The sequence below is a fragment of the Hyla sarda genome, chromosome 10 (assembly GCF_029499605.1).
Source record: "Hyla sarda isolate aHylSar1 chromosome 10, aHylSar1.hap1, whole genome shotgun sequence".
In the NCBI taxonomy this organism is placed as follows: Eukaryota; Metazoa; Chordata; class Amphibia; order Anura; family Hylidae; genus Hyla; species Hyla sarda.
Genome location: NC_079198.1, coordinates 42,369,942 through 42,391,976, shown reverse-complemented (window position 1 = coordinate 42,391,976; position 22,035 = coordinate 42,369,942). Strand labels below are relative to the sequence as shown.

The following is a 22,035-nucleotide window of genomic DNA, read 5'->3' as shown; positions in this document are numbered from 1 at the left end:
ACTAGGAGAGGTTTTAGATGGGTGAGAGGAGCTCTGATCTCGATCGGCACTCGTTCAATGAGCCTTCCCACGGCTTCAATTGTGAGGCTGTCCACAAGATGGATTGTTTGTGTGGCCCTAAACGTTATCACTGTTGGCCAATCATCTCATTTACACAGGGTGATCTTGGTTGATCCCAACATTTTGGCGAATCCAGCAACACTTATTAACTGCTTGGTGTCTTCTCTATAAAGCGATTGTCTGGGAAAACATTTTATTTTGCCATTTTTTCCAGCCTACCCTCGAAAACGTAACTCATTTTCCTCCGCTTTTCCGTAACTCTGGTATCACGGCGCCCCGTCTCTGTTGACAGTAGGCTTCATGGAGCAGTCCAAAGCTGTAGACGTGACATCACAGCACTGCTCAACCAATCACTGGATGCAATGGTGTCCCATCTTGGCCAGCGATTTGCAAGCAGCACTATCTGTTGCCCTGGCTGTAAACGCTACACTCTGCAGCTTAGGGGGAAAACAGTGTCAGCAGATGCAGACAGGGTGTCTAATACTGAAGCTAGGAGGGAGCGGAGAAAGGAGCTTTTAAATGTTTGTTATTTTAATTAGACAGGCTGGAGACAATAGCAAAATAATAACATTTTACTGGACAACCACTTTAAAAGGTAGTGAGTCTCATTTATCAAAATGGTCAAATCTTTTTTTACCCAGAGCAACCAAAAGCAGATTTTACTTTTCCAAAGCACTTAAAGGGTAACTCTTATTAAAACGAATTTTTGCTATTGCACTCCTTATGGTAAATAAATAAATATTTCTAATATACTTTGTTTAAAAAAAAAATAAATGAAGTTTCTATGTTTTATTTGTGCTCAAAAAAGCTCAAGAGCACATTCCCCCCCCCCCCCCCCCATCTTATACACAGATTTAGGACCGAAGTCCAAACACAGGAAGTGCAGCCTGGAGTGCTGAGGGGGGTGTGTTCAGCCTCATCCAATCATAGCTCCTGTCACACTTAACTGCCATATGCTGTTGGTTGGACACACCCCCCTCAGCACTCTAGGCTGCACTTCCTGTGTTTGGGCTTTGGTCCACAGTCTGTATGAGATGGGGGGAAATGTGCTCTTGAGCTTTTTTAAGCACAAATAAAACATAGAAAACTTCATAATTTTTTTTTTTAAACAAAGTATATTAGAAATATTTTTATTTACCATAAGGAGTGCAATAGCAAAAAATTTTTTAATGAGGATGCCCCTTTAACAGCAGATAATAGCTTAGCTCTCACGTGTTGCTATAGGAAAAAAGGCCATTGATTGGCTGAGTGTGCATGAGACATTACGCCCCCAAATCCAGAAACATCAGACAGCTGAGAACGGAGTTATTTTTAACCAGATGTTTTCACCGGACAACACCTTCAAGGTACATGGCAGCTTCCTGACTCTACTGGGAGATGATGTTGGTGGAGAGAAGGATCGGGCATGTTGAATTTTTGCTGCCTGACCCTTCTCTTTGCTCCTCACTGTCAACACAAACATTTGGCCGTTTTTTGTAAGATAATCATCAGCCCAACAAACATTCAGCAGACAGTTAATAAAAATGTATTAGTGCTGATAAAGGAGGTTAAAAGTCTAATATAATAGTGTATTTAGCATAAAAAGCAACTCTTATCCCTTGACCTACTATTCACAGAAGCACCCCAGCATTTGGATGGTAAAGGGAAAGATACAATTTGCTATCACAAACAACCACCCATTAACGGATCTGCCTGCTTTAGACAACCCCTGACCACAAGAACTGTCCTCAGATCCGATAATCACACTTTTTTAACTAAAAGGTCTAACTGGCCATATATGACTAACTGGCCATTCAGCTAAAAATGTCATACTTGGACGGCTACATTTCACCAGACAAACAATCATAGTTATATGAACTAAGCATCTGGAAAATTTGGTGGAACCTGGCAGCAAATTTTTGAGGTTTTACAAAAATAAAAGCAACTGTTCAAATATCTAACTTAAGTATCCAAGTGCTGCTAGATGCAAATAGACCAGCTACTGGGAGGTGTTTTACAATTATAGACTGGCAGAAATTGAAGTCCAATCAGATAACAATATAACAACAAGGTACAGAAAAACATTGGACCTTATCAAAAGTGTATCTACTTACCAATCTCAAAGTGAGCATCAGGGAACTTGTTGATCAGCATTTCTACTATGCTGTCTGTCTGGATACGTGCCAGCTGCGTAAAGAGAGCATATATTGTTTGCACAGCAAAAATATCCACTAAACAGTATAATGTTCACTGTTTGGTTACCATAACTCTGACTTAAAGGTTGGAGTTATGGCATACGAGTAGGAGTTTATGTAGTAGAGTCAGTGGTAATGGCTACTGATGACAGAGAAAATATCTTACTTTTTAAATTGTTTTGTTAAAAGGGCAAATATGGTTTCTAAAAACATGGTGTATTCTGCACATATTTGATGCACAGGATTTGAAGCTGTGTTCAGTCCTTTCGGTTACAATGAATGCTGCGGCTTTAAATCATGCACATCAAATATGCGCAGGATACTGTACATGTGAATACACCCTAAATACAGAAATTACAGGTAGAGTCTGGCTCACCTGGCTCTTCCGTGTGCCAACTCGTATCAAATTTCTTCGTTCCTGCAACAAAAACGATTACACATGACTAATAATTAGATGCAATCCAGATATTAAAAACTAGTTTTCTAAAATCACTCTTTTAAAGTTCTGCAGGCAAAAAATGCTGCTCAAATGTTTGTTTCATAGAAAATCTACACAAAAAGATTACTCATTTAACCTCATACTGTTTTGGAATGTTTACATGAAGCACCCAGATAAAGTAGAATTTTAAAAGCCTGAGCCTCCAAAACGGTTACTGTGGACAACAGATAGAAAAAGAGACAATGGCCGCTGACTTGACTTTTCTACAATGCATTACAATTAAGACATTAGTGCACATTACCTGTGAATTCCCATTATCCATTCTCCCAGTTGATAGTTGCAGACCCTCCACTACACGTGTCTGCTCTTATTCAAAGCCCTTATTACAATGACAGTTACTAGGATCTGCGAGGGACAATGTGGTTACACTGATAAAACCAAGAGTCAAGGGGTGGGACAGATAGTAGGGTAAGACCGCACCCCACTGGATACTACAATCAGGAAGCTTTAAGTGTGTTATCAACAGGACTCAGGCAGAACTTATTGTACCCAAATTTAAATGTATGCCACAGATGGTCTTATCTGGGCACAAAAGGGTGACTCCCCTGCTAATGCTGAGCTGCAGAAATAACCGCTGTCATCAGTCCAGTTACACTTCTTTATGCCAAGCTTGCTATGTGCATAAGATCTTACGCTAGAATGTGGTGGATTGATCGCCTGTATGAACAATTCCCCCATTACCATGCCAGACTAAACTAGTTGATCATTTTTAATTGCGATGCCTATATATTAGGTCTGATAAAGCGCTTGACTTTATTAAGACATACAGGAGCAGAAGCGGACAAGTTTATTTATTTTATTTTATAAATAAAATAAAATAATCTTGTCCACTTCTGCTCCTGTATGTCCTAATAAAGTCAAGAAATATTTTCATGTTACCCCGCTGGTGAGTGCCTCCTACATCTTTGCACGTGTATTCCTATATATTAGGGATCGACCAATTATCGGTTTGGCCGATATTATCGGCCAATATTCACGATTTTGAACATTAACGTTATCGGCAATTACCTTACCGATATGCCGATAATGCCCCGCCCCGCCTCCCCAGCCAGAGACTGCCGCCTTCACTGCCCCATTGTCTCCCCCATCCCTGGTTTTATAATTACCTGTTCCAGGGGTCCCCGCTACTTCTGGCTCCTGCGACGTCCTGCGATATTGCTGTGCGCTGCGCAATGACGAGTGATGTCCTCAACGCGACGTCACCGTCAGTGCGCACAGTGACAGCTCAAGACGCCGCCGGAGCCAGAAGTAGCGCGGACCCCAGGAACAGGTAATTATAAAACCGGGGATGGGGGAGGCAATGGGGCAGCGGTGGCGGTTGGACTATGGAGGACCCCAGGACAGGCAGGGGGAGAGAAGCGGGCGGTGGCGGCGGTCTCTGGCCCCGCAAAAGCCGCTGCAGTTCATCAAAACAGCCGATAACTTATACCGGAATATCGGTATAATTTTTCGGTTATCGGCCTGAAAGGTCACAGATTATCTGTATCGGCCCTAAAAAATCTATATCGGTCGATCCCTACTCTATATATGTAATCTCCACTAATAAAAAGTAATGGAATAAAAAGCTTGGCCGGGCCAATATACATCAACAAATGAATCTCATACAGTTTTTGCTTTAACAGAAGGGTTGTCAGCAAGCGCCTGCTCACATGACGCCTAATCCCCAGAATCCCTATTAGTTAAGGTAAGGGCTGAAGACAAGTTACATTCAGCAGAAATGTCGGTGCACACTCACTCCAACAATATACACCTGGGAGGGCTGCAAAATAAATAGCTATAAGTATAGGCTGTGGCAACCGACAACCTAAGTGTGTAATTCTTAATATGTGGTTTCATTTTCCCAACTACCGGCATGGCAACACTGGAATAGTTAGTGGCAGCATTATGGCTGCTCTACCAAACAAATATTCTCTTCAGCAGACTGGGAAAGTTGGCTGGCAGGCAGTACACAGTGCTAGGCTCACAGTGCTCCCCCAGCTTTCCCAGCCTAGAAGAAATTATCTCCCTGGTGAGGCAACACCAGGTGCTCAGCTAGTGTATATATACAGATTGCATATACTGTACATATAGATCAAAGCTTGACAAATCCCAGGCACCATGCACCAGGTGTTTGTCAGCCTTTTCAAATGTCCTTTCTTTATAAAAAATAAATAAATACAAAAACTGTTTTACATACTCAACCTCTGTTTCTGCGCCAATCCTATAGGATCAGTGCAGAAACGGAGGTTGAGGCAAGTAAAAAGTTTTCGTTTTTTTTTTTTTTTTTTTTTTAAAGGAAGGACACTCGAAAAAGGCTGACAAAAACCTGGCGCATGGTGCCTGGGATTTGTCAAGCTCTGATCTATATGTATATCACCTGGTGTTGCTCGGGGAACACTGATGTGGTCTAACAGATGTACCGGAAATCCTATTTAACCCCTTAAGGACTGAGCCCTTTTTCACCTTAAAGGAGTAGTCCAGTGGTGATTCAGTGGTGAGCAACTTATCCCCTATCCTGTTGCAGATTGCGGGGGGTCCGACCGCTGGGGCCCCCTGCGATCTCCTGTACGGAGCCCCGACAGCCCGTGGGAAGGGGGCGTGTCGACCTCCGCACGAGGCGGCGGCAGACACGCCCCCTCAATACAACTCTATGGCAGAGCCGAAGCGCTGCCTTCGGCAATCTCCGGCTCTGCCATAGAGATGTATTGAGGGGGCGTGTTGGCCGCCGCCTCGTGCGGGGGTCGACACCCGCTATCTCGGCGGAGAGCTGGGGCCCCGTACAGAGAGATCGCAGGGGGCCCCAGCGGTCGGACCCCCCGCGATCTCAAACTTATCCCCTATCCTTAGGATAGGGGATAAGTTTTTCACCACTGGACTACCCCTTTAAGGACTCGGCCATTTTTTGCAAATCTGACCACTGTCACTTTAAACATTTATAACTCTGGAATGCTTTTAGTTATCATTCTGATTCCGAGATTGTTTTTTCGTGACATATTCTACTTTAACTTAGTGGTAAAATCTTTTGGTAACTTGCATCCTTTCTTGGTGAAAAATCCCAAAATTTGATGAAAAATTAGAAAATTTAGCATTTTTCTAACTTTGAAGCTCTCTGCTTGTAAGGAAAATGGATATTCCAAATAATTTTTTTTTTATTCACATATATAATATGTCTACTTTATGTTTGCATCATAAAATTGACATGTTTTTACTTTTGGAAGACCCCAGAGGGCTTCAAAGTTCCGCAGCAATTTTCCAATTTTTCACAAAATTTTGAAACTCGCTTTTTTTTCAGGGACCAGTTCAGGTTTGAAGTGGATTTGAAGGGTCTTCATATTAGAAATACCCCATAAATGACCCCATTATAAAAACTGCACCCCCCAAAGTATTCAAAATGACATTCAGTAAGCGTTTTAACCCTTTAGGGGTTTCACAGGAATAGCAGCAAAGTGAAGGAGAAAGTTCACAATCTTTCATTTTTTACACTAGCATGTTCTTGTAGACCCAATTTTTGAATTTTTGCAAGGGGTAAAAAGGAGAAAATTTTTACTTGTATTTGAAACCCAATTTCTCTCGAGTAAGCACATACCTCATATGTCTATGTAAATTGTTCGGCGGGCGCAGTAGAGGGCTCAGAAGGGAAGGAGCATTTTTGGGGGGCATGTCCCCTTTAGGAAGCCCCTATGGTGCCAGAACAGCAAAAAAAAAAACACATGGCATACCATTTTGGAAACTAGACCCCTCGGGGAACGTAACAGGGGGTAATGTGAACCTTAATACCCCACAGGTGATTCACGACTTTTGCATATTTAAATAAAAAAACTTTTTTTTACCTAAAATGCTTGGTTTCCCTAAAGTTTTACATTTTTAAAAAGGGTAATAGCAGAAAATACCCCCCAAAATTTGAAGTCCAATTTCTCCCGATTCAGAAAACACCCCATATGGGGGTGAAAAGTGCTCTGCTGGCGCACTACAGGTCTCAGAAGAGAAGGAGTCACATTTGGCTTTTTTGAAGGAAATTTTGCTCTGGGGGCATGCCGCATTTAGGAAGCCCCTATGGTGCCAGGACAGCAAAAAAAAAAACCACATGGCATACCATTTTGGAAACTAGACCCCTCGGGGAACGTAACAAGGGGTTAAGTGAACCTTAATACCCCACAGGCGTTTCACGACTATTGCATATGTAAAAAAAAAAAAAAATATTTTTTTACCTAAAATGCTTCTTTTCTCAAAAATTTTACATTTTTAAAAAGGGTAAAAGCAGAAAAGCCCCTCCAAAATTTGTAACACAATTTCTCCCGAGTACGGCGATACCCCATATGTGACCCTTAACTGTTGCCTTGAAATACGACAGGGCTCCAAAGTGAGAGCGCCATGCCCATTTGAGGCCTAAATTAGGGACTTGCATAGGGGTGGACATAGGGGTATTCTACGCCAGTGATTCCCAAACAGGGTGCCTCCAGCTGTTGTAAAACTCCCAGCATGCCTGGACAGTCAACGGCTGTCCGACAATACTGGGAGTTGTTGTTTTGCAACAGCTGGAGGCTCCGTTTTGGAAACCGTGGCGTACCAGACGTTTTTCATTTTTATTGGGGAGGGGGGCTGTGTAGGGGTATGTGTATATGTAGTGTTTTTTACTTTTTATTTTATTTTTTGTGTTAGTGTAGTGTAGTGTTTTTAGGGTACAGTCGCACGGGCGGGGGTTCACAGTAGTTTCTCGCTGGCAGTTTGAGCTGTTGCAGAAAATTTGCTGCAGCTCAAACTTGCAGCCAGATACTTACTGTAATCCTCCGCCCATGTGAGTGTACCCTGTACATTCACATTGAGGGGGACATCCAGCTGTTGCAAAACTACAACTCCCAGCATGTACGGTCTATCAGTGCATGCTGGGAGTTGTAGTTTTGCAACAGCTGGAGGCACACTGGTTATGTATCACTGAGTTTGTGACCTTACTCAGTGTTTCAAAACCAGTGTGCCTCCAGCTGTTGCAAAACTACAACTCCCAGCATGTACGGTGCATGGTGTAAGGTGACTGCTGGGAGTTGTAGTTTGCAACAGCTGGCGGCACACCGGTCGTGAAACACTGAGCTAGGTTAAAAAAAAAAAAAAATGGGTTTCACAACCAGTGTGCCTTCAGCTGTTGCAAAACTACAACTCTCAGCAGTCACCGACAGCCAACGGGCATGCTGGGAGTTGTAGTTATGCAACCAGCAGATGCACCACTACAACTCCCAGCATGCACTTTAGCTGTTTGTGCAAGCTGGGAGTTGTAGATATACAACAGCTGAAGGTACACTTTTCCATAGAAAAAATGTGCCTCCAGCTGTTGCAAAACCATAAGTCCCAGCATGCCCATAAGGGAATGCTGGGAGTTGTGGTGGTCTGCCTCCTGCTGTTGCATAACTACAGCTCCCAGCATGCCCTTTTTGCATGCTGGGAGCTGTTGCTAAGCAACAGCAGGAGGCTGTCACTCACCTCCTGCTGCTGCTCCATCACAGGACTGTCCCTCGCCGCGGCCGTCGCTCCTGGTCGGCCGGTAATCCGGCTGACGAATCAGGGCGATCGTGAGGTGGCCACCTCACCCCTGCAGGCTCTGGCTCCGGCTAGCGGTGGGGACCGGAAATCCCACGGGCGTATGGATACGCCCTGCGTCCTTAAGGACTCGGAATGCAGGGCGTATCCATACGCCCTGCGCCCTTAAGAGGTTAAAAAACTAAATAAATAAATAAAACACCCTTAAATAAGGTGGAGAGTTTGGGTTAATTTAACTCTATATTTTTAGTTGACATTAGGGCTGGGCGGTATACCGGTTCATACCGGATACCGTTTTTTTTTTCTCCGACGGTATGAATTTTGCCCCATACCGCTATACCGGTGGGGCCCCTCCCCCCTCCCATGAATGAATTACAGAGCCCACGGCTCCGCTCTGTCAGGGGAGAGCAGGGCGAGACTCCTCATCCCCGCTCCCCCTGCAGTTTCAGGCCGGCTCTCCTCTGCAATCAAAGCCAGGGGAAAGTGCAGAAACTGCATCCCCTGGCTCTAATGTTTCCCAGAGCCCCGAGCCGACTCCCTGCTCCAGTCCACCTCTCCCCTCTCTTCGCCTGCTTCAGGGAGTGTTCATAACAAGCGCCCGCTCCCCTTGGTCCTGCGGCGTAAGGCAGAGCATTGCGCCGCATTTCTTCTAGTTCCGGCGCCCGCTCCTGAGGCCCCTAGTGCACGCCGCAGGACCGAGGGGAGCGAGCGCTTCAGGGGCGGACAGACTGCCTGTGAGGGGGCCCGCTGATCTTTGAAAGAGCGGCGGGCCCCCCTCACACAACGCACGTGAGCTGCGCCGCTGCTGCTCACTGTTCTAAAGTGGCCGTGGCTCATAATAGCGCAGTTGGCACTTTAGATCAAAATTTCAAATTCCCTCCTGGCGGAAGCGTCAGCATCCTGCGCTGAACGCTTCCACCAGAGAGGATCCTGTGTCCGGGCGGGAAGCGCCCACGTTACTGCACTGATGACAGGGGAACTTCCCAGCAGCCGCATTAGCGCACAGGTGAGGAGGAGGGGGGATTAATGGAAGCAGAGGGGGTAATGGAATAAGGGGCAGGATAGAATAAATGAAAGGATCAGGGGGGGTTAATGGGTGCAGAGGGGTAATGGAAGCAGGGGGGTTAATGGAATAAGGGACAGGATGGGGTTAATGGGTGTAGGGGGGTTAATGGGTGCAGGGGGGTGAATGGAAAGAGGGGAAGGATTGGGGTGAATGGAGAGATTTTTGCTGCCCTGACTCCTCATCACCTGTAGTGCAGAGCCGTGATAGACAGCAGTGGGGGAGTATACAGTACAACGCTGTTTCCCCAACCAGTGTGCCTCCAGTTGTTGCAAAACTACAACTCCCAGCATGCCCAGACATCCGCAGGCTTTCCAGGCATGCTGGGAGTTGTAGTTTTGCTACAGCTGGAGGCACACTGGTTGGGGAAACCCTGATGTTCTGTCACTTTAACAAGCCCCCCCCGCCCCAAAATACCATTAAATACCGTGATACCGCCATAATTAAAAAAAAATACCGTGATACACATTTTTGGTCATACTGCCCAGCTCTAGTTGACATATAAGTAACATGTGTACCAATTTTCACGGAAATATCTCCAGCCATTTGGAAGTTATGCTGGAACATACAAACATACACATTGGCCCTCATTTACTAAGCTAAAACAGACAAGTTTTTTTGGCGCATATTGTCTGAGACAGTGTGCCCCAGGAAAATCCGACAAACCCAACTTTGCATTGTGAAAAGTCGAAAAAGGAGCCTGGTCTGGTGCAAAAGGGGTGTGGTTTCACAACCTGACCTATTTACTGTTGAATTCACAGAAAATCCTGTGAATAAATGGCTGTTAATTTCCACCTAGAAAAAGCTGGTCAGAAAATGTTCCTGACTTGTAAATCTGAATCCCCATAGTAAATAGAGTGGAATCCTGCAACATTTCACACTAGTAAAAACACAACACTCTTAACAGTAAATGAGGCCCATTAAGTTTTATAGATAGACTAGCTGAGTACCCAGCGTTGCCCGCTTTTTCCTTCCTAATCCTTGTTGGTGAGGAAAATAAACAAAAGGAGGAAGCTTTTGAATTCACATCCCGTCCTTCATCTTGTTTTCATATCCCAACCCCATATCCCGACCTCCTATCCCGTCATCCTATCTCGACCTCATATGCCATTCTCACATCTTGTCCTCCTATCCCGGTCCTCCTATCCCGGTCCTCCTATCCTGACCCGTAATACGTGTACCAGTTATTGAAATATCTCCAGCTGTACGGAAGTTATGTGACAACATACATTTCCCATTGATTTGCATGGGACTTTAAACAAAAACCCCGACCCTCACAAATGGGGGTAGATAAGGGTTAAATTAACTATCCTATATTTTAAGTGGACATATAAGTATCATGTGACCAAGTATTATCGAAATATCTCAAGCCGTTTGGAAGTTATGCAGTAACATATATTTCCCATTGACTTGTATGGGACTTTAAACATAAACCCCGCCCCTGGCAAATGGGGGTGAGTAAGGGTCCTGTCACGGCTACAGGCATAAGTCACCCCGCGTCATATCATGGCGGGCCCGGCGTCATAGTGGCGCCGCGCGCTATTAACCTTTTAGCCGCGCGCTAAAACCGAAAGTGAAAGCTGCCGGTTAACTCAGCGGGCTGTTCGGGATAGCCGCGGCGAAATCGCAAAAAAATTCCAAAGTCCAAAATAGTGCATTTTTGGTCACTTTTTATATCATTTAAAAATGAATAAAAAGCGATCAATAAGTCCTATCAATGCAAAAATGGTACCGTTAAAAACTTCAGATCACCCCATACATGGAAAAATAAAAAAGTTATAGGGGTCAGAAGATGACAATTTTAAACGTATAAATTTTCCTGCATGTAGTTATGATTTTTTCCAGAAGTACGACAAAATCAAACCTATATAAGTAGGGTATCATTTTAATCGTATGGACCTAGAGAAGATAAGGTGTCATTTTTACCGAAAAATTTACTACGTAGAAACGGAAGCCCCCAAAATTTACAAAACGGCGTTTTTTTTTTTCAATTTTGTCGCACAATGATTTTTTTTTCCATTTCACCGTAGATTTTTGGGCAAAATGACTGACGTCATTACAAAGTAGAATTGGTGGCGCAAAAAATAAGCCATCATATGGATTTTTTGGTGCAAAATTGAAAGAGATATGATTTTTTAAAGGCAAGGAGCAAAAAACGAAAATGCAAAAACGGAAAAAACCCCGGTCCTTAAGGGGTTAAACTGGCTCTGTACCGTATCTGAGTTCCCATAACCTGCCTCGCATGGAGTCAGTCGGTTGCGCGTCAGAACCAGTGATAATAAAGGGTAGAAAACATCAGTCATCGTGAGGCCGCAGATGACTGGTAGGAGAGTTTCTACCATTTTCGGTTGCACGTACGAGGCGGTCTGCTTGTTTTCTTGCTTTTAGGGGTCCTGACAGGTAGGTGTACATGTCAGGTAAGAGCTTGACGTTTCGTAAGTTTTTTCGTTCACGTCGAGGGTTCGGGAAATCAACTGGTTTTAATGTCATTTTGGGGGGCTTGGGGGTTATCTTGTAGGATCATGTCCCACGGGTCGGACATTGAGGACCACCTCAGTCCCTGAGACGCCATCCAGGGCTTCGGAGCACGGGAGTACATCGTCCTATCGGGCATGGACCATCCCCAAAATCACAACAGAATTACGCAGGAGAGGAGTACCGTTCCCGGCTACTGCAAGGAAGGCGGAGCTGTATCGCATCATGATGGCAGATGCTCCGGGCACAAGTCAACAGGCAGACCAGTTCTCTAACATCCAGACAGCACTCACGCAGCTGCAAGGCATGATGACGGGGTTCTCCACTTCCCTGGCTGTAGTGGCTAGTCGCATGGACTCCATGGAGACCAGGCTGCCGGCTACTACGCAGGGAGTGGTCTCAGCAGCCGTTCCAGTAGCAGGGAATAATGTTATTAGTCTGCAAGCCACTAACTCGGACACTACAGACGCTTCATCCGTAGCTCTCCCGGGCCCTTCGGGGCGCTCGTCAGGTACGGCACAAAACCCGGTAGCGGTCATGTCGGAGAAGTCAGGGCGCGTCTTGCCAGCCCATTTCATCCCTCCCAATATCTGCAAGGACATTTTAGAGGGAAAAGACGTAAATCTGGTTTCATTGCTAATTGCTTCGCATGAGCTCGCTGACAGTAAGACTATAGCATGCGGGGAGGTGTCAGTTGTGCTCAAAAGCAAGGACGTGCAGCTAAGTAGGAAATTGACTTTGCCGGAATTCATGCTAGCTTTCAGCATCTACCGTGATGTTATCTGTTCAGTTTACCCGTTGCGCAGAGAGGAGCTAGATATCTACCTATATAAGCTCACGGAGCTGGGGCACCAATATGGTGGTAGCGCTTTTTATGATTACCATGTGTCTTTTGCAGCCCAGGCAGCGGCAGCATGGCTGCAATTTCAGCAGGCCACTGACTGGACAGTGTTGGACACAGAATTATTTTGCCGCCATTTCGCTGGTTTGAAGGCCCCGGCCTGTAATCATTGCAACTCCATTTCACATACCAGCACTTGGTGTGAGCAAGTTAATAATCAAGCCTCCTCCAGTTCTGGCCCAGCTCCTATCCATTCTTCTGCCCAGAAAGCAGCAGGTCTAGACAAACTGGGCAGACCAATTAAGTACCTCGGCAAGGCCCAGGTATGTAATAATTATAATTGGCCGGCCTGCAACTATTCACAGTGTAGGCTCTTACATGTCTGCTCGCTGTGTTTCAGAGCACATCCAAAGACGCAGTGTCCTCAGAAAAATGCATGACTAAGCGTGGTGGATGTGGAAGCCTTGACAGCCTTTTTGTCATCACACCCCAATCAATCTTGGGTGCAGTGGCTGTCGAATGGGCTCCAGTTCGGGTTCCATACAGGGCTGGTGGCAGTGCCTCAACAGGCATTCACTTGCCACAATTTGCAGTCTGCTGATAGAAACCTGGAAACAGTCACCACGCTTATACAGGCAGAAGTGCAAAAGGGCTACATGATAGGCCCCTTTTCGGAGATACCTTTTCACACATGGCGAATTAGCCCAATTGGAATAGTCGTAGGGAAATTCTCGAATAAAAAACGTTTAGTGTACTACCTGTCTGCACCTCATTGTAGCGTCGTCCCCAGTCTGAATGCCCTGATCCCTTCTGAGGAATATTCGATGAAGTATGCATCGGTGGATCAGGCCATCCAGATTGTTTTATCCTTGGGTCCAGGTGCATGGATGTCCAAGGCGGATGTGACTGACGCTTTTAAGTTGTTACCTATTAGACCAGACTTATGGAAGTGGCATGGGGTTCAATGGCAGGAAATGTTTTATTTCGCCACTAAACTGACATTTGGTGCTAAAAGCAGCCCAAGGCTGTTCGACCAGTTTGCTTCCGCATTACATTAGATCCTCGAATCAGTCCTCGGTTGCCCACGTCATTCATTATTTGGATGACTTTCTGATCATCGAACCCTCATGCCACCCCCCCACCGGGTTACCAACTACTAGGCAATTATTCACAGCTTTGCAGGTCCCCATTGCCGAGAATAAAATGGAAGAGCCTAGTACCACCATCACTTTTTTAGGTATCGTGTTGGATTCAGTAGCCATGGAAGCACGGCTGCCAGAGGAGAAACTGGTTCGTATTAGACAGACCATAGACTTATTTTCCAGAAACCGCCATTGCTCCAAGGTAGAGTTACAGAAGCTTCTGGGCATGCTGAATTTCCCTGCCAGAGTCATCCCGCAAGGGAGAACGTTCGTGTCTCGTCTCTTGGCCTTGCTTCCTACGGTTTCAGATCAACATGCAACACTGCATCTAGACAATGAGACCATGAGTGATCTGGTCATGTGGAATCACTTCCTGTGGTCCTGGAACGGCATTTCTTTTTTCATCCCTGTCGAGGACAGTTTTTCCCCTGGGATTTTTTCTGACGCTTCTTCTATAGGATATGCGGCAATCTGGGATTCCCACTGGATAGCTGGTCCTTGGCTGCAGGAAGTGTTATCGATAGAACATTTTTCATCCACCTCAGCGTTATTCGAAATGTATCCAGTAGTTGCGGCAGCAGTTGCCTGGGGCTCACTGTGGTCCAGGAAGACTGTGGTATTTTTCACAGATAACATAGCTGTGGTGGATATTATCAATAAAGGGAGATCAAGGTCCGGTCCCATTATGTCTTTCCTCAGGAGGTTAATATGGTTGTCCTTGTCTCACAAGTTTCATGTGAAATGTCAACATGTTCAAGGGATACGGAATATAGCGGCAGATGCCCTATCACGTACCAATTACACTCTCTTTTTTCAGGTTATGCCAGGCGCTGACAGGTCAGCCACTCAGGCACCTCTCGTCAGCGACCTAAGGTTCCTTTAGATGACTACATGCCTATTGCTAAAGGTCTGATTAATAAATCGCTGTCTAAGAACACGGCTAAAGCATATTCTCAAGCGTGGAAAATGTTTTTAAATTTCAAGCAGAAGTTCCCACAAGACAGTCACGATAAAGTGTCCTACATCCTGATGTTTGTAGGCTTTTGCCACACTGACTTAAAACTTAGCAATAACACGATTAAGTTATACCTGTTGGGGATCCAGCATTTCATGTCCTTAGAAAATCCTGGGGGTGGGTCATTATTTTCGGCCCATCCTGTTCGGGGAATTTTAAGAGGTATTCAGAAAACATCAACTACAGCCACACCTGGTAGACTTCCGGTTACTGGCCCCCTGTTTAGAAAACTGTTGCAGCTACTAGATAAGCATCCTTTTGGGGTTCATGGTAGTAGAGTAATTTAGGCAGCCACGTATCTGACTTTTTATGGCTTTTTGCGTCCGGGTGAGTTTGCGCAAGCACAAGGTTCCAGGAACTATGTACAAGTGGGTCAGTTACAATTTTCCCCGGGTTTAGCTCAATTGACACTCTCCTCCTCTAAGAATGTTATTGGTAGCACGGTAGTCCCATACTTCACTACGGATCATGCCTGGTGTCCAGTAACAGTACTGAAAGAATACATACAGTTTCTAGCACCATCCACCTCGGTCGCACCACTCCTGCTGTTCTCGGCCAAACCCCTCACAATCAGTGTGTTCGTGACGCATATTCGCGGTCTCTTGAGTTCCCTAGGTTTAGAAGCTTCAAGATTTTCCGGGCATTCATTCCGAATAGGAGCAGCATCAGCGGCATCCAGCAATAATGTCCCAGTGCATGTTATTAAGAAATTGGGCAGGTGGAAGTCGGCATGCTACGCTACATATATTCCTGAACCACATAGTGAAATGCTTAATGCTGTTAAGTCTTTGGTTTTCTGAATAAATATTTTCCTAAGATTGTTGTCTTTGCCCTCTTTCAGGCTTACCCCCGGCGGCGGCTCGGGCACACCACAAGCCGTAGTTCTCATAGGTACTAGTAAGGTAGGGATAGGGACACACCTAGTGTCAGGCGGTAGGCTTTCACCATATATATATATATATATATATATATATATATATATATATAGAAAGATAGATAGATAGCTAGATAAGCAGTTAAAAGAGTATTACTATCTCAAGAAATTATCTCCGATCCACAGGACAGGTAATAACTAGCTGACTGGTGGGGTTATAACTAGGGATGCACCGAAATTTCGCCCGCCGTAAATTATCAGCCGAAAATGCCCATAATTTCAGTGGGCATGGCTTTACCCTCTCCCGACCCATGACATACATGTACATCATGGATCTGGTGAGGACATGACGTGTGCCACGGGTCTGGTCCGTGTCATAATAGGAAGATGCCTGCTGAAATCAGCAGCCTACATCTGCCTGTAATGGCGGACATTGGAGATTGCTCCGATATCTGTCATTTAACTGGTTGCCACAGTGTATGACACAGGATCCTGACTTAAGCCCGCACCATACCTGATGGCCCCCTGCTTATTCTTGTATCAGGGGCCGCAGCTAATAGGCGACACGCGGCTGGCTATTAACCTTTTAGATCGTCGCTGTCAAAAGGTAACATCAGTTTCTAAAGGGTGCTTTAAACACTCCCTGGTCCTCCAGTGGGGTGGATCGCCCCCCCACCGCAGCACGATTGCGGGGTGGCGATCTACTGTGGAGGTAGCCAGAGGGCTTACCTCTGCATCTCTGGGGTCTGTGGCTCTTCATTTGATTGAGCCTGGCTAAGCAGGCTCAACCAAATGATCGCAGAGCACAAAGATCAATAGAGTTCTATGGAACTTAAAGGGGTTGTGCGCTGCCCTGCAGTTCGGAGCTCCGCTCACAGCGTCCGGAAGTTCATTACTCCGAACGCTGTGTGCGGCTTCCGTGTTCGCAGCCGCCGGGCGTGACGTCACACCCGGCCCCTTCGCCGAAAGTCTATGGGAAGGGGGCGAGACCGCTGTCACGCCCACTTCCCATAGACTTTGGTAGAGCGGGCGGGCGTGAAGTCACAAGAGGGCGGGTGAGGCATCACGAAGGGGCCGGGCGTGACGTCACATCCGGCGGCTGCGAACACGGAAGCCCGCACACAGCATTCGGAGTAGTGAACTTCCGGACGCTGTGAGCGGAGCTCCGAACTGCAGGGCAGCGCACAACCCCTTTAACCCCTTAACGACGCAGGACGTATATTTACGCCCTGCGCCGGCTCCCGCGATATGAAGCGGGATCACGCCGCGATCCCGCATCATATTGCGTGGGTCCCGGCGCTAATCAACGGCCGGGACCCGCGGCTAATACCACACATCGCCGATCGCGGCGATGTGTGGTATTAACCCTTTAGAAGCGGCGGTCAAAGCTGACCGCCACTTCTAAAGTGAAACTGAAAGTATCCCGGCTGCTCAGTCGGGCTGTTCGGGACCGCCGCGGTGAAATCGCGGCATCCCGAACAGCTGATCGGACACCGGGAGGGCTCTTACCTGCCTCCTCGGTGTCCGATCGACAAATGACTGCTCCGTGCCTGAGATCCAGGCAGGAGCAGTCAAGCGTCGATAATGCTGATCACAGGCGTGTTAATACACGCCTGTGATCAGGATGAGAGATCAGTGTGTGCAGTGTTATAGGTCCCTACGGGACCTATAACACTGCAAAAAAAAAGTTAAAAAAAAGTGTTAATAAAGGTCATTTAACCCCTTCCCTAATAAAAGTTTGAATCACCCCCCTTTTCCCATAAGAAAAATAAAACAGTGTAAAAAAAAATAAAAATAAACATATGTGGTATCGCCGCGCGCGTAAATGTCCGAACTATAAAAATATATCATTAATTAAGCCGTACGGTCAATGGCGTACGCGCAAAAAAATTCCAAAGTCCAAAAAAGCGTATTTTGGTAACTTTTTATAACATTAAAAAATGAATAAAAAGTGATCAAAAAGTCAGATCAAAACAAAAATCATACCAATAAAAACTTCAGATCACGGCGCAAAAAATGAGTCCTCATACCGCCCCGTACGTGGAAAAATAAAAAAGTTATAGGGGTCAGAAGATGACATTTTTAAACGTATAAATTTTCCTGCATGTAGTTATGATTTTTTCCAGAAGTGCGACAAAATCAAACCTATATAAGTAGGGTATCATTTTAACCGTATGGACCTACAGAATAATGATAAGGTGTAATTTTTACCGAAATATGCACTGCGTAGAAACTGAAGCCCCCAAAAGTTACAAAATGGCGTTTTTTTTTTCGATTTTGTCGCACAATGATTTTTTTTTCCGTTTCGCCGTGCATTTTTGGGTAAAATGACTAATGTCACTGCAAAGTTGAATTGGCGACGCAAAAAATAAGCCATAATATGGATTTTTAGGTGGAAAATTGAAAGGGTTATGATTTTTTAAAGGTAAGGAGGAAAAAACGAAAGTGCAAAAACGGAAAAACCCTGAGTCCTTAAGGGGTTAAGTTAAATAAGAGTTTAAAAAAACATCCACTAACCCTTTCCATAAAAGTTTAACCCCTTAAGGACACATGACGTACTGGAACGTCATGTGTCCACTCCCGATCTATAACGCGGGGCCACGGCGTGGCCCCGCGTCATAGCGGGTCGGGCCCGGCCTCTAACAACGGCCGGGACCCGTGGCTAATAGCGCGCGGCATTGATCGCTGTGCCGCGCGCTATTAACCCTTTAGACGCGGCGTTCAAAGTTGAACGCCGCGTCTAAAGTGAAACCGAAAGCATGCCGGCTAGCTCAGTGGGCTGTTCGGGATAGCCGCGGTGAAATCGCGGCATCCCGAACAGCTGACAGGACAGCGGGAGGGCCCCTACCTGCCTCCTCGCTGTCCGATCGCCGAATGACTGCTCAGTGCCTGAGATCCAGGCATGAGCAGTCATGCGGCAGAATCATCGATCACTGGTTTCTTATGAGAAACCAGTGATCAATGTAAAAGATCAGTGTGTGCAGTGTTATAGGTCCCTATGGGACCTATAACACTGCAAAAAAAAAGTGGAAAAAAAAAGTGAATAAACATCATTTAACCCCTTCCCTATTAAAAGTTTGAATCACCCCCCTTTTCCCATAAAAGAAAAAACACAGTGTAAATAAAAATAAAAATAAACATAAATGGTATCGCCGCGTGCGGAAATGTCCGAATTATAAAAATATATCGTTAATTAAACCGCACGGTCAATGGCGTGCGCGCAAAAAAATTCCAAAGTCCAAAATAGTGCATTTTTGGTCACTTTTTATATCATGAAAAAATGAATAAAAAGCGATCAATAAGTCCTATCAATGCAAAAATGGTACCGTTAAAAACTTCAGATCACGGCGCAAAAAATGAGCCCTCATACCGCCCCATACACGGAAAAATAAAAAAGTTATAGGGGTCAGAAGATGACAATTTTAAACGTATTAATTTTCCTGCATGTAGTTATGATTTTTTCCAGAAGTCCGACAAAATCAAACCTATATAAGTAGGGTATCATTTTAATCGTATGGACCTACAGAATACATATCAGGTGTCATTTTTACCGAAAAATGTACTACGTAGAAACGGAAGCCCCCAAAAGTTACAAAACAGCGTTTTTTTTTAAATTTTGTCGCACAATGATTTTTTTTCCCGCTTCACCATAGATTTTTGGGCAAAATGACTGACGTCATTACAAAGTAGAATTGGTGGCGCAAAAAATAAGCCATCATATGGATTTTTAGGTGTAAATTTGAAAGAGTTATGATTTTTTAAAGGCAAGGAGCAAAAAACGAAAATGCAAAAACGGAAAAACCTCCGGTCCTTAAGGGGTTAAATAACTCTCCTTTTCCATATAAAAAAAATAATAAAAATAAACATATTTGGTATCGCCACGTGCGTAATCGTCCCAACTATTAAATTATTTTGTTTCTGATCCTGCCGTGTGAACAGCGTAAACGCAAAAAAAATTTACATGGAACAATTGCTGATTTTGGTCACATCACATTCCAAAAAAAGTTATAAAATGTGACAAAAACTATATATAAAAAAGGGGGGGGGGGTGGAGCAATGGTTTTTGGCCAAGCACAGCCTAAATTTTCGGTTTTGGCCCAAAATTTCCCTTTCGCTGCATCCCTAGCTATAACTGCTAGGACAACCACCACTTTCTAAACATGGGAAGAAAACAGTCCTCGCAATGAATGGAGTGCACCATCCATTCTCTATTGACTTACAGCACTGCTAAGCTCAGGAGCCCCAGAGACTGAACTGCGCACTGGCGCATTCTGGGGAATGTGACATCATCTGAAGCCATACAACTTCCTCCCTCCCTCTGAAACACAGCCCAGAGCAGTTCAGTGTGAGATGAGCTATGATTGGCTAAGGCTGCACACACACCCCTCAGCACTCCAGACTGCTTTTCCTGATTTTGGACTTCTGCCAGGCCAGCAGGAGGAATGTTCTCTGGACAAGTAGGGAGACACCTAGTGGCAGCCTTTTTAAACACAAATCAAACATAGAAAACTTAATTTTTATTTTTTTGAAACAAAATACATCAGAAATATTTTTCTAATAGAATTTTTTTTTAATGACAGTGCCCATTTAAGAACTATTCTGTGGATAGAATATAACTTTTTGAGATGGGAATACTCTTTTATATACAAAAAACAAGATCAGTACATAAAGGGTAATTCGTTACAATTAGACCCATAGGTCACCTATATATGTAACCCAAAAATTACCCTATATTTCCCAAGTACCTAAAATAGTAAAGTTTATTGTAATAAACACACACAAATTAAAAATTAGGTGCTACTATCCCTTATTGTGGCATGCTATACCATAAACGTGGCCGCCTCACAGTATCAATCTATCTCACTTACGCAACATGTGCCTGCAGAACACATGCTTTACTTGGCTCTGTGCACACATTTATAAGCGCTTTACTCAGCCCCTCAACATGTTTCGCCACAAAAGAAGTGGCTTTGTCAAGAAACAAGCTGGTAATCTTGACAAAGCCACTGCTGTTGTGGCGAAATATGTTGAGGGGGACAAGTAAAGTGTTTTTAAATGTGTGCACAGACCCAAGTAAAGCATGTGTTCTCTAGGCACATGTTGCCAAAGTGTAATAGATTGATACTGTGAGGCCAAATGGCTCACTTTATTGGATATCACATCAATAGGGGTTAGTGGCACCTAATTTTAAAAGTGTCTGAAAATGATTTATTTATTTATTTATTTTTATACAAAATTTACTTTTATAAGTACTTAGGAAACATAGTGTTATTTTTGGGTTACCTATGTAGGTGAGCTATGGGTCTAAGGAAATACTCTTTTAACCCCTTAGCATCATCTGCTCAACAGTGCTAATGCTGGCACTATGTAGTTATGTTTCCAGCAGGTATCATTTTTATATTACTTCCCTCTGTAAGTCCTGATAAGGGCCTAAGATCGCCTTCATGAGACAACCCATTAAACCCTAAACAAAAACTTCAAATGATAACTACATGTATGTCATTCCATAAGGTATGCAGTGAAAGTCTAATGTAAACCCTCCTCTCATCAGCAGAGGAACCCGTGAAAAAATCGGATTTTTCACCTCACACCGGCGCTCACAGGTAACGCCCCGCCCCCTTCGGATCCTAACAACCAATCACATTAAAGCTCATAAAGCCGCATGCCGCCTGACAATGAGCTGAGCATCTATCGTGGATAACTCACCATGATGTCTCCGCTAGGTTCCGCAGTGCTCCGGTCCAGTATGCTGCAGAGGTGAACTACACTCCGGCATAGTCCACTGCCGGTGTTACAGGCACCACCACAGCTACAAGCCGTCACCCTCTAGAACGTTTAGAGAGCGCCCTTCTGCGTCACTTCCGTGTTTTTTTTTAAACTTCAGAAAGCTTTATTAAGTTTTTGTTAACAAAGTTCTCTAGTCTGCAGTGAGAATTTTTGGGGCCGGCAGTAAAAGGGATCTCCGCAGCCTGTTACATCTGAGTTCCCCAAATGTAAAATACTTTTTAAAATAGTATTCCCTTCTTGTAACAGCCGCTGTCATATAGGGCAGTGGTGTCCAAACTGTAGCCCTCCAGATGTTGCAAAACTACAACGCCCAGTCCGGGCATGCTGGGCGTTGTAGTTTTGCAACATCTGGAGGGCCACAGTTTGGACACCACTGCCCTATATGAAAGCGACTGTTATACATCACTGTTACAGTTTGGACATCACTGATATACGGTATATATAAGGATGGGACCAGAAGCTTTGGGCTAATAGTTTTATTATACAATGTGGCAGATTTACTATTGCAAATGGGCAATAATTAGAATATATATCCTAATATTTTCTTGCATGCTTTGCCAGTAATTGTGCTAAAATTAGTGGCATAAGATCTAAGAT

General features: G+C 44.8%; 1 protein-coding gene across 2 annotated transcripts in view; it reads right to left on the bottom strand.

Annotated features, from left to right (window-relative positions):
- HMBS (hydroxymethylbilane synthase) overlaps positions 1-21,515 on the bottom strand; it is an 87,568-nt gene extending 66,053 nt beyond the window's left edge. Inside the window, exons 1-3 of one of the 2 annotated variants that reach the window (XM_056544597.1) lie at positions 21,358-21,515; positions 2,611-2,652; positions 2,154-2,226 (exon numbers count right to left, since the gene is read on the bottom strand). In XM_056544597.1, the coding sequence (XP_056400572.1) occupies positions 2,154-2,226; positions 2,611-2,652; positions 21,358-21,360 (118 nt within the window). In that variant the 5' untranslated portion in view covers positions 21,361-21,515. Of the gene's footprint in view, positions 1-2,153; positions 2,227-2,610; positions 2,653-2,974; positions 3,085-21,357 lie in introns of those variants that run through there. The other variant, XM_056544596.1, reaches the window with a different exon arrangement.
- Positions 21,516-22,035: the final 520 nt, after the last annotated feature.